Consider the following 12,958-nt stretch of genomic DNA (forward strand, 5'->3'; position numbering starts at 1 on the left):
TGACCCTCCGACAATGCAGCACAATATCAGTACTGAACCTCCGACAGTGCAGCACTCCCTCAGAACTGACCCTCCGACAGTGCAGCACTCCCTCGGAACTGACGCTCTGACAGTGCAGCACTCGCTCAGAACTGACCCTCCTACAGTGCAGTATTCCCTCAGTACTGACCCTCCAAATGTTCAGCACTCCCTTAGTACAGGACTGAAGTGTCTGCCTTGATAACGTGTTTTGTGGTGATGGAACCACCATTGATATCACACCTTTCACATTCTCAGGGTCTCTCAAAGTGCTTCACAGTCAGGGTAAGTTAACTGATCTTTATTTGTTTTTAGATGCACCACAGAATCTCTCAATTACTTCTCTTGAAACGATTAACGCTTCATCGATCATTATAATTGAGGGGAATTCTGCAGTGATAATCTGCTCTGTCGAGAGCTTCCCAGCTTCTAACCTGATGTGGCGACATCTTAATGTCCCAATGAACAGGACAAGTTCCAACAATGAGCTGTGGTTGGTGATTCCTCACGTTACATCCAGGGACACTGGAGACTATCAGTGTGTGGCAGAGAATGAACATGGAGCAGCGGAGGGGTTCATAACCATCACTGTGGAATGTGAGTGTACACAGATTTCAACATCACTCACACAAACATAAACACACAACATGCGCACACAACACGCGCACACACACATACACGTGCCCACAAACAAGCATTTATGTACAACCCCACATGTGCACACGTGTTCACAACAGCATGCTCACACACAGAAGCATACATACACAGATTCACACCTGTGCTTGCTTGCTCAAACACAGACATCTGTGATAATAATTTTTCTGGCATGTCTTCCTTCTTCCTTAACCGACAGGGCCCTCAACCGTGTCCGGCCCATCACCTACTTCTCCCTCCCAGAACCATGGTAGGGTCCCCCTTGTCCTCACTTTTCACCCCACCAGCCTCCGCATTCAAAGGATCATCCTCCGCCATTTCTGCCAACTCCAGCATGATGCCACCACCAAAAACATCTTCCCTTCACCCCGCCTGTCGGCATTCCATAGGGACCATTCCTTCCAAGACACCCTGGTCCACTCTTCCATCACCCCCATCACCTCAACACCCACCTATGGCATCTTCCCATGTAATTGTAGAAGGTGCAACACCTGCCCGTTTACTTCCCCCCTCCTCACCGTCCAAGGTCCCAAACATTCCTTCCAGGTGAAGCAGCGCTTCACTTGCACTTCCCTCAATTTAATCTACTGCAGTCGCTGCTCCCAATGTGTTTTCCTCTACATTGGAGAGACCAAACACAGACTGGCTGATCGCTCTGATGAACATCTTCGGTCTGTCTACAACCATTACCCAAACCTCCCTGTCGCTTGCCATTTTAACACCCCACCCTGCTCTCACGCCCACATGTCCGTCCTTGGCCTGCTGCATTGTTCCAGTGAAGCTCAACACAAACTGGAGGAACAGCACCTCATCTTCCGACCAGGCACTTTACAGCCTTCCGGACTGAATATTGAGTTCAACAATTTCAGATCATGAACTCTCTCCTCCATCCCCACCCCCTTTCTTATTCAATTTTTTCTAATAAGTTACAGATTTTTAAAATATATTTTTCTTTTCCCACCCATTTCTATTATTATTTTTAAATTTAATGACATCCCTTGTTTTAACTTTTAGCCTTCTTCAATCCCTTCCCCCTACCCCACCACAGTAGGGCTATCTGTCACTTGCTCGTCCAGCTTTCTACCCTTCATATCACAATTAGTACATTTCTTAACTCATATCACCAACATCAACACCTCTTTGTCCGTTTGTTTATGACCTCTTTTGGAAATCTCCACCGATCACTGGCCCTCTATCCAGTTCTACCTGTCCAACTCCTCTCCCCCTTAAACCAGCTTACATTTCACCTCTTTTCTATTTTTCCTTAGTTCTGTTGAAGAGTCATACGGACTCGAAACGTTAACTGTGTTCCTCTCTGCAGATGCAGCCAGAGCTGCTGAGTTTTTCCAGCTATTTTTGCTTTGGACATAGATATGTGTGAGTTGTCTGTTCTCCCTGTGCTGCACTGGAGTGTTGATCCAGATTCTGTTCTAAAACACTGACGACATCAGCTGAACAAGACCCTGTATTGGACGAGCAGCTCCCTGCACAGAGAATTGTAGGTTTATCACTCAATACCCCATTATTCTAAAGCAATTCCTCCACTGTCAAATCCCCGTGAACATCCTGATGATGTGATATTCACTTTCTTTTCTTCTAGCCTGACAGTGTCTCCTCTGGTAGAAGGCTGTAATTACAGCGTGACAGTTTACATATCCACATGCAGCAAGAGCTGAACAACACTCAGCTTGGGCTGAGAAATGACAAGTAATGTTCATGCCACACCAGTACCAGGCAGTGATCATCTCCAACAAGAGAGAATCTAACCATCTCCCCTTGATATTCAATCACTTTACCATTGCTGAATCCCCTACGATCAACATCCTGGAGGATGTTAACAAAACAACTAACTGGACGGGCCATAGTAACTGTGGCTTTAGGAGCAGGTCAGAGGCTGGGAAATCTGTTGGGGTGAAAAACTCACCACCAGCTTCTCCAGGCCAATTAGGGATGGGTAATAAATGTTGGCCTAACCAGTGACACCCACTTCCCATGAATGTCCCTAAAGAAACTCAGCGGCAGTGACCATTATAGATGTTGACATAGTAATTATAATGGGTAAGATACCTTGAAATGAAAGCAGACACCAGATAGAGAGAGATGAAGCGTGGAGCCTTGTTCACAATGAAATCTTTATATGTTTTCAGATGCACCACGGAATCTCTCAATTACTTCTCTTGATATGATTAACGCTTCATCAATCAATATAATTGAGGGGATTCTACAGTGATAATCTGCTCTGTCGAGAGCTTCCCAGCTTCTAACCTGACGTGCCGACATCTTAATGTCCCAATGAACAGAACAAGTTCCAACAATGAGCTGTGGTTGGTGATTCCTCACGTTACATCCACGGGCACTGGAGACTATCAGTGTGTGGCAGAGAATGAAAATGGAGCAGTGGAGGGGTTCATAACCATCACTGTGGAATGTGAGTTAAAGCAAACTTCAACATCACTCTCACATACACACACACATACACACACACACACACATACACACACACATACACACACACATGCATACAAACAAGCATTCATGTGCAATCCCACATGTGCACAGGTGTGCACGCCTGCATGCTCACACACAGAAGCATACATACAGAATCACACATGTGCTTGCTCACACACACACAGACATGTGTGAGTTGTCTGTTCTCCCTGTGCTGCACTGGAGTTTTGCTCCAGATTCTGCTCTGAAACACTGACGACATCAGCTGAACAAGACCCTGTATTGGACGAGCAGCCCCCTGCACAGAGAATTGTAGGTTTATCACTCAATACCCCATTATTCTAAAGCAATTCCTCCACTGTCAAATCCCCGTGAGCATCCTGATGATGTGAAAGACATTTTCTTTTCTTTGAGTCTGACAGTGTCTCCTCTGGTGGAAGGCTGTAATTACAGCGTGACAGTTTACATATCCACATGCAGCAAGAGCTGAACAACACTCAGCTTGGGCTGAGAAATGACAAGTAATGTTCACGCCACACAAGTACCAGGCAGTGATCATCTCCAACAAGAGAGAATCTAACCATCTCCCCTTGATATTCAATGACTTTACCATCGCTGAATCTCCCACGATCAACATCCTGGGGGATGTTAACCAAACAACTAACTGGACTGGCCATAAATACTGTGGCTATAGGAGCACGTTGGAGGCTGGGGAGTCTGTGGGGGTGAAAAACTCACCACCACCTTCTATAAGACAATAAGACCATAAGGAAAAGGAGGAGAAATTAGGCCATTCAGCCCATCGAGTCTGCTTCAGCATTCAATCATGGTTGATAAGTTTCTCAACCCCATTCTCCAGCTTCTCCCCGTAACCTTTGATCCCCTTACCTATCAAGCATCTATCTATCTCGGTCGTAAATACACTTCACAAGAGCAATTAGGGATGGGTAATAAATGCTGGCCTAACCAGCGACTCCCACTTCCTTTGAATGTACAAATAGAAAAATACATGCAGTGACCATCATTAATGTTGACATAGGAACTTATAATGGGGAGGATACTTTGAAATGCACATGGACACCAAATAGAGAGAGACGAAGCATTGAGTCTTCCTCACAGTGAAATCTTTATTTGTTTTTAGATGCACCAAGGAATCTCTCAATTACTTCTCTTGATATGATTAATGCTTCATCGATCAATATAATTGAGAGGAAATCTGCAGTGGTAATCTGCTCTGTCGAGAGCTTCCCAGCTTCTAACCTGACGTGGCAACATCTTAATGTCCCAATGAACAGAACAAGTTCCAACAATGAGCTGTGGTTGGTGATTCCTCACGTTACATCCAGGGACACTGGAGACTATCAGTGTGTGGCAGAGAATGAACATGGATCAGTGGAGGGATTCATAACCATCACTGTGGAACGTGAGTTACTGCAAACTTCAACATCACTCACACACACACACATACACACACACACACACACTCACACATAAACACACACACACACATACACACACACACACACACACATACACACACACACACACACACATACACACACACACACACACACTCACACACACACACATACACACACACATACACACACACACACACTCACACATAAACACACACACAGACATACACACACACACACACACACACACACACATACACACACACACACACACACACACACACACACACACGTACACACAAATAGGTGCACGCAAACATGCGTTCATATTTAATCCCATGTCTGCACAGGTGTGCACACCTGTATGCTCACACACAGAAGCATACATACAGAATCACACGTGTGCTTGCTCACACACACACAGACATGTGTGAATTGTCTGTTCTCCCTGTGCTGCACTGGAGTTTTGCTCCAGATTCTGCTCTGAAACACTGACGACATCAGCTGAACAAGACCCTGTATTGGACGAGCAGCCCCCTGCACAGAGAATTGTAGGTTTATCACTCAATACCCCATTATTCTAAAGCAATTCATCAACAGTCAAATCCCCATAAACATCCTGATGATGTTAGAGACATTTTCTTTTCTTCTAGCCCGACAGTGTCTCCTCTGGTGGAAGGCTGTAATTACAGCGTGACAGTTTACATATCCACATGCAGCAAGAGCTGAACAACACTCAGCTTGGGCTGTGAAATGATAAGTAATGTTCACGCCACACAAGGACCAGGCAGTGATCATCTCCAACAAGAGAGAATCTAACCATCTCCCCATGATATTCAATCACTTTACCATCGCTGAATCTCCCACGATCAACATCCTGGGGGATGTTAACCAAACACCTAACTGGACCGGCCATGAATACTGTGCCTACAGGAGCAGGTCAGAGGCTGGGAATTCTGTGCAGGTGAAAAACTCACCACCACCTCCTCAAGGGCAATTAGGGATGGGTAATAAATGCTGGTCTAACCAGTGACACCCACTTCCCATGAATATGCAAAAAGGAACACACTGGCAGTGTCTGTTACAAATGGTGACATAGAAAATTATAATGGGGATAGAAGCCTTGACATGCACATAGATACCAGATGGAGAGAGATGATACCTGGAGTCTTGCTGTGCACTGTGTTTGCTCACAATGAAAACTTTATTTGTTTTTAGATGCACCATAGAATCTCTCATTTACTTGGCTTAATATGATTAACGCTTCATCGATCAATATAATTGAGGGGAATTCTACAGAGATAATCTGCTCTGTCGAGAGCTTCCCAGCTTCTAACCTGACATGGCGACATCTTAATGTCCCAAGGAACAGAACAAGTTCCAACAATGAGCTGTGGTTGGTGATTCCTCACGTTACATCCAGGGACACTGGAGACTATCAGTGTGTGGCAGAGAATGAACACGGAGCAGTGGAGGGGTTCATAACCATCACTGTGGAACGTGAGTTACACAGAATTGAACGTTCTCTTGTTATTAGCTCATGGGATGTGGGTATTGTTGACAAGGCCAGAAATTTTTGCACTTCTGTATCTTCCCCATGAGAAGGTGGTGGTGAGCTGCCTTCTTTAACCACTGCAGTCCATGTGGTGTAGGTACACCCACAGTGCTGTTAGGGAGGGAGTTCCATGATTTTGACCCAGCGATGGTGAAGGAACGGCCGATAAATTTCCAAGTCTCATGGAGGATCAACACCTCAAGTTCGCCTCCAAGTCACACACCACACTGAATTGGAACTGTCTTGGTGGAAGAGGTTAAGGGTTTGGAAGGTGCTGTCGAAGGAGCCTTGGTGAGTTGCTGCAGCGCATCTTGTAGATGGTGCACACACTGCTGCCATTGTGTGCCAGTGGTGGAGGGTATGAATGTTTATGCTGGTGGATGAGCTGTCGATCAAACAAGCTGCTCCTGGATGGTGTCGAGCTTCTTGAGTGTTGTTGGAGCTGCACTTATCCAGGCAATTGGAGATTATTCCATCACACTCCTGACTTGTGCCTTGTTGATGGTGGACAGGCTTTGGGGAGTCAGGAGGTGAGTTACTCAACACAGAGTTCCCAGCCTCTGACCCTCTCTTGTAGCCACATTATTTCCTGTTGCCGGGTTGTTGCCAGGGCCAATAGCCTTTGCTGTATCCAGTATCAACAGCGGATTCCTGATGTCACGTGGAGTCAATCGAATTGTCTGAAAGCTGACATCTGTGATGCTGGGACCCTCTGGAGGAGGCCGAGATGGATCATCCACTCAGCACTTCTGGCTGAACATGGTTGCCAATGCTTCAGCCTTGTCGTTTGCACTGATGTGCTGAGCTCCCCCATCATTAAGGATAGGGATATTTGTGGAACATCCTCCTCCTGTTAGATCTTTAATTGTCCATCACCATTCATGACTGGATGTGGCAGGACCGCAGAGCTTAGATCTGACTCGTTGGTTGTGGGATCGCTTTGCTCTGTCTATAGCATGTTGTTTCCGCTGTTTGGCGTGTATGTACTCCTGTGTGTCACCTCAGCAGCTTTGCACCTCTGTTATATGTGAATCCGCCTTATAGAAACCTGCATGTACATGGATATTATCAATAAATATTACATAGATAAATGTTTTTCGTATAGACCTTTCATGCATTGACGATATCACTTCACAAGTTCAGAATTACTACATGTACATAGGGAACCATTCTCAAACTGTACTGAGTCATTCATTGGCTGATTTTACAGGGTGAGATTCCAATGAATGGAAAGCAGGATTGCTTGGAGCTGGAATCTGTTTGAGTGTTGGACTGAGTGGATTCTTCATCTTCAAGTGTGTGAGAAAGTTAGTGTGAAGGTTTAATTGGTTGTTTTTGAACATGTTTTCTTCAACCTTCTCTCCTTTATGAAAGAACTTGCATTTCTATAGCACCTTTTCCAACCCAAAACCCTTCACAGCCCCTGAAGAGCTTTGATGTTCACTCACTGTTTAACATCTCATCCAATACTCACTGTTTCACAACTCAGTCCTGTAACTGGCAGTGTTGACCCGGACCACATAATACCTTGTGACTTCCTGAGGACGTGAAAGCTGCTATATAAATGAAAACCTTTCTTTTGTTAGTGAATGCAATCTCTTTCCATTTTCCATGTTTCATTCACTCTCTCTTATCTCCACTAATGCTCTCCTTCTCATTCTCTCTCTCATTCACTCTCTCTCTTATCTCCACTAATGCTCTCCTTCTCATTCTCTCTCTCATTCACTCTCTCTCCAATCTCCACTAATGTTCTCCTTCTCATTCTCTCTCTCATTCACTCTCTCTCCAATCTCCACTAATGCTCTCCTTCTCATTCAATCTCTCATTCACTTTCTCTCCAGTCTCCACTAATGCTCTCCTTCTCATTCTTTCTCTCATCCTCTTACACATTGTTCAGTCTCTCACATTTTTAAGGAGCGCTGAGCAACATCTGCTCCTTCAGAAGATTCACCTCATCACCTGGAGTGAGCAGTGAATTGAAACTCGCTCACCGACTGCTCAGAGTTACACAGGATTCATGTCACAGAGTCAGGACACAAAGGGTTAACAGTTTGTTTACAACACAACACTAAGGCCTACGTTTCAATGAAAGGGTTTTCACAATTGTTCCCCAATTCCTGATTTGATTCACAGAGACACATCAACCCTTTCTAATTAAATACACAGAGGGAGCAGCACAGGAAGAGGTCATTCAGCCCAAGCAGAGCATGTGGGCAGTTCCTCCCCAGGCGAGCAGTCGGACAGGTCCTGGGTAAGTAACGGAACGATTGGAATTCATTTCCGCGACCAACACCGTCCATTTTGATGTTGTGAATTTATAAAGACAGATTCCAATGATCGATGACTTTGAAAGATTTCTACTGATTATTGAGATCTGGGTGTGAGGCTCAAGTCTGTTGTACAGAACATCTTTCTGGTTAGATTATGCAGACAGGTTACACACACTCTACGATTATATTCCCTCCGGTCTAGGAGATTAAGGAGTGATCTAACTGAGGGGTTCAAAATGATTAAACACTCAATAGGGTTGATAGAGAGAAGCTACTTTCTCGGGTGGGGGTGGGTGGTGGGGGTCGGGTGGAGTCCAGAACAAGGGGGCTGGAACTTCAGATTGGAGCCAGGCCGTTCAGGGGTGATGTCAGGAAGCACTTCTTCACACAAAGGGGAGTGGAAATCTGGAACTCTCTCCCCAATAATCAAACCCAACACCGAATACACATCATGTTGATTGTCCCTCTGTCCATTTCCATCTCTATTACAGAAGAGAGGCGAGGGGAAAGCAGGAATCAAATCGAACCATCGTGTTGATGAATATCCAGGTCCTGTTTATGAAAACTGTGAGCGTGGTTGGGCTTTGAGGAATCAGGTGAGTCACACACCACAGGATCCCCAGCCTCTCAGCTGCTCCAGTAGCCTGGTTATTGATATGGCTGCTCCAGTCCTGTATCTGCAATGTTTTATACAGTCACTCTCAAACCCAACCAAACTCACACCCAACACCGTTCAGTATCAATAATCACACCCCGTTCAGTATCAATAATCACACCCCGTTCAGTATCAATAATCACACCCCGTTCAGTATCAATAATCAAACCCCGTTCAGTATCAATAATCAAACCCCGTTCAGTATCAATAATCACACCCCGTTCAGTATCAATAATCAAACCCCGTTCAGTATCAATAATCACACCCCGTTCAGTATCAATAATCAAACCCCGTTCAGTATCAATAATCAAACCCCGTTCAGTATCAATAATCAAACCCCGTTCAGTATCAATAATCACACCCCGTTCAGTATCAATAATCACACCCCGTTCAGTATCAATAATCACACCCCGTTCAGTATCAATAATCAAACCCCGTTCAGTATCAATAATCAAACCCCGTTCAGTATCAATAATCAAACCCCGTTCAGTATCAATAATCAAACCCCGTTCAGTATCAATAATCAAACCCCGTTCAGTATCAATAATCAAACCCCGTTCAGTATCAATAATCAAACCCCGTTCAGTATCAATAATCAAACCCCGTTCAGTATCAATAATCAAACCCCGTTCAGTATCAATAATCAAACCCCGTTCAGTATCAATAATCAAACCCCGTTCAGTATCAATAATCACACCCCGTTCAGTATCAATAATCAAACCCCGTTCAGTATCAATAATCACACCCCGTTCAGTATCAATAATCAAACCCCGTTCAGTATCAATAATCAAACCCCGTTCAGTATCAATAATCAAACCCCGTTCAGTATCAATAATCAAACCCCGTTCAGTATCAATAATCAAACCCCGTTCAGTATCAATAATCAAACCCCGTTCAGGATCAATAATCACACCCCGTTCAGTATCAATAATCACACCCCGTTCAGTATCAATAATCAAACCCCGTTCAGTATCAATAATCAAACCCCGTTCAGTATCAATAATCAAACCCCGTTCAGTATCAATAATCAAACCCCGTTCAGTATCAATAATCAAACCCCGTTCAGTATCAATAATCAAACCCCGTTCAGTATCAATAATCAAACCCCGTTCAGTATCAATAATCAAACCCCGTTCAGTATCAATAATCAAACCCCGTTCAGTATCAATAATCAAACCCCGTTCAGTATCAATAATCAAACCCCGTTCAGTATCAATAATCAAACCCCGTTCAGTATCAATAATCAAACCCCGTTCAGTATCAATAATCAAACCCCGTTCAGTATCAATAATCAAACCCCGTTCAGTATCAATAATCAAACCCCGTTCAGTATCAATAATCAAACCCCGTTCAGTATCAATAATCAAACCCCGTTCAGTATCAATAATCAAACCCCGTTCAGTATCAATAATCACACCCCGTTCAGTATCAATAATCAAACCCCGTTCAGTATCAATAATCAAACCCCGTTCAGTATCAATAATCAAACCCCGTTCAGTATCAATAATCAAACCCCGTTCAGTATCAATAATCAAACCCCGTTCAGTATCAATAATCAAACCCCGTTCAGTATCAATAATCAAACCCCGTTCAGTATCAATAATCAAACCCCGTTCAGGATCAATAATCAAACCCCGTTCAGTATCAATAATCAAACCCCGTTCAGTATCAATAATCAAACCCCGTTCAGTATCAATAATCAAACCCCGTTCAGAATCAATAATCAAACCCCGTTCAGTATCAATAATCAAACCCCGTTCAGTATCAATAATCAAACCCCGTTCAGAATCAATAATCAAACCCCGTTCAGTATCAATAATCAAACCCCGTTCAGTATCAATAATCAAACCCCGTTCAGTATCAATAATCAAACCCCGTTCAGTATCAATAATCAAACCCCGTTCAGTATCAATAATCACACCCCGTTCAGTATCAATAATCAAACCCCGTTCAGTATCAATAATCAAACCCCGTTCAGTATCAATAATCACACCCCGTTCAGTATCAATAATCAAACCCCGTTCAGTATCAATAATCAAACCCCGTTCAGGATCAATAATCACACCCCGTTCAGTATCAATAATCAAATCCCGTTCAGTATCAATAATCAAACCCCGTTCAGTATCAATAATCAAACCCCGTTCAGTATCAATAATCAAACCCCGTTCAGTATCAATAATCAAACCCCGTTCAGTATCAATAATCACACCCCGTTCAGTATCAATAATCAAACCCCGTTCAGTATCAATAATCAAACCCCGTTCAGTATCAATAATCAAACCCCGTTCAGTATCAATAATCAAACCCCGTTCAGTATCAATAATCAAACCCCGTTCAGTATCAATAATCAAACCCCGTTCAGTATCAATAATCAAACCCCGTTCAGTATCAATAATCAAACCCCGTTCAGTATCAATAATCAAACCCCGTTCAGTATCAATAATCAAACCCCGTTCAGTATCAATAATCAAACCCCGTTCAGTATCAATAATCAAACCCCGTTCAGTATCAATAATCAAACCCCGTTCAGTATCAATAATCAAACCCCGTTCAGTATCAATAATCAAACCCCGTTCAGTATCAATAATCAAACCCCGTTCAGTATCAATAATCAAACCCCGTTCAGTATCAATAATCAAACCCCGTTCAGTATCAATAATCAAACCCCGTTCAGTATCAATAATCAAACCCCGTTCAGAATCAATAATCAAACCCCGTTCAGTATCAATAATCACACCCCGTTCAGTATCAATAATCAAACCCCGTTCAGTATCAATAATCAAACCCCGTTCAGTATCAATAATCAAACCCCGTTCAGTATCAATAATCAAACCCCGTTCAGTATCAATAATCAAACCCCGTTCAGTATCAATAATCAAACCCCGTTCAGTATCAATAATCAAACCCCGTTCAGTATCAATAATCAAACCCCGTTCAGTATCAATAATCAAACCCCGTTCAGTATCAATAATCAAACCCCGTTCAGTATCAATAATCAAACCCCGTTCAGTATCAATAATCAAACCCCGTTCAGTATCAATAATCAAACCCCGTTCAGTATCAATAATCAAACCCCGTTCAGTATCAATAATCAAACCCCGTTCAGTATCAATAATCAAACCCCGTTCAGTATCAATAATCAAACCCCGTTCAGTATCAATAATCAAACCCCGTTCAGTATCAATAATCAAACCCCGTTCAGTATCAATAATCAAACCCCGTTCAGTATCAATAATCAAACCCCGTTCAGTATCAATAATCAAACCCCGTTCAGTATCAATAATCAAACCCCGTTCAGTATCAATAATCAAACCCCGTTCAGTATCAATAATCAAACCCCGTTCAGAATCAATAATCAAACCCCGTTCAGTATCAATAATCAAACCCCGTTCAGTATCAATAATCAAACCCCGTTCAGTATCAATAATCAAACCCCGTTCAGTATCAATAATCAAACCCCGTTCAGTATCAATAATCAAACCCCGTTCAGTATCAATAATCAAACCCCGTTCAGTATCAATAATCAAACCCCGTTCAGTATCAATAATCAAACCCCGTTCAGTATCAATAATCAAACCCCGTTCAGTATCAATAATCAAACCCCGTTCAGTATCAATAATCAAACCCCGTTCAGTATCAATAATCAAACCCCGTTCAGTATCAATAATCAAACCCCGTTCAGTATCAATAATCAAACCCCGTTCAGTATCAATAATCAAACCCCGTTCAGTATCAATAATCAAACCCCGTTCAGTATCAATAATCAAACCCCGTTCAGTATCAATAATCAAACCCCGTTCAGTATCAATAATCAAACCCCGTTCAGTATCAATAATCAAACCCCGTTCAGTATCAATAATCAAACCCCGTTCAGTATCAATAATCAAACCCCGTTCAGTATCAATAATCAAACCCCGTTCAGTATCAATAATCAAACCCC

The 12,958-nt window shown here is 43.1% G+C and overlaps 1 protein-coding gene and 1 long non-coding RNA gene across 2 annotated transcripts in view; both read left to right on the plus strand.

The window, feature by feature from the left end:
* Positions 1-12,958, plus strand: part of LOC121274116 (sialic acid-binding Ig-like lectin 12) — a gene marked incomplete at its 5' end in the record, with an annotated part of 49,179 nt that overhangs the window by 33,446 nt on the left and 2,775 nt on the right. The window contains 3 exons of the mRNA XM_041181279.1: positions 7,199-7,304; positions 8,260-8,344; positions 8,855-8,959. Of these exons, the coding sequence (XP_041037213.1) occupies positions 7,199-7,304; positions 8,260-8,344; positions 8,855-8,959 (296 nt within the window). The remainder of the gene's footprint in view (positions 1-7,198; positions 7,305-8,259; positions 8,345-8,854; positions 8,960-12,958) is intronic.
* Positions 4,268-8,292, plus strand: LOC121274129. The gene is made up of 3 exons (XR_005942173.1): positions 4,268-4,543; positions 7,304-7,400; positions 8,260-8,292. It is a non-coding gene; the product is annotated as an uncharacterized LOC121274129 (long non-coding RNA).

This window comes from Carcharodon carcharias (assembly GCF_017639515.1).
Source record: "Carcharodon carcharias isolate sCarCar2 chromosome 29 unlocalized genomic scaffold, sCarCar2.pri SUPER_29_unloc_9, whole genome shotgun sequence".
In the NCBI taxonomy this organism is placed as follows: Eukaryota; Metazoa; Chordata; class Chondrichthyes; order Lamniformes; family Lamnidae; genus Carcharodon; species Carcharodon carcharias.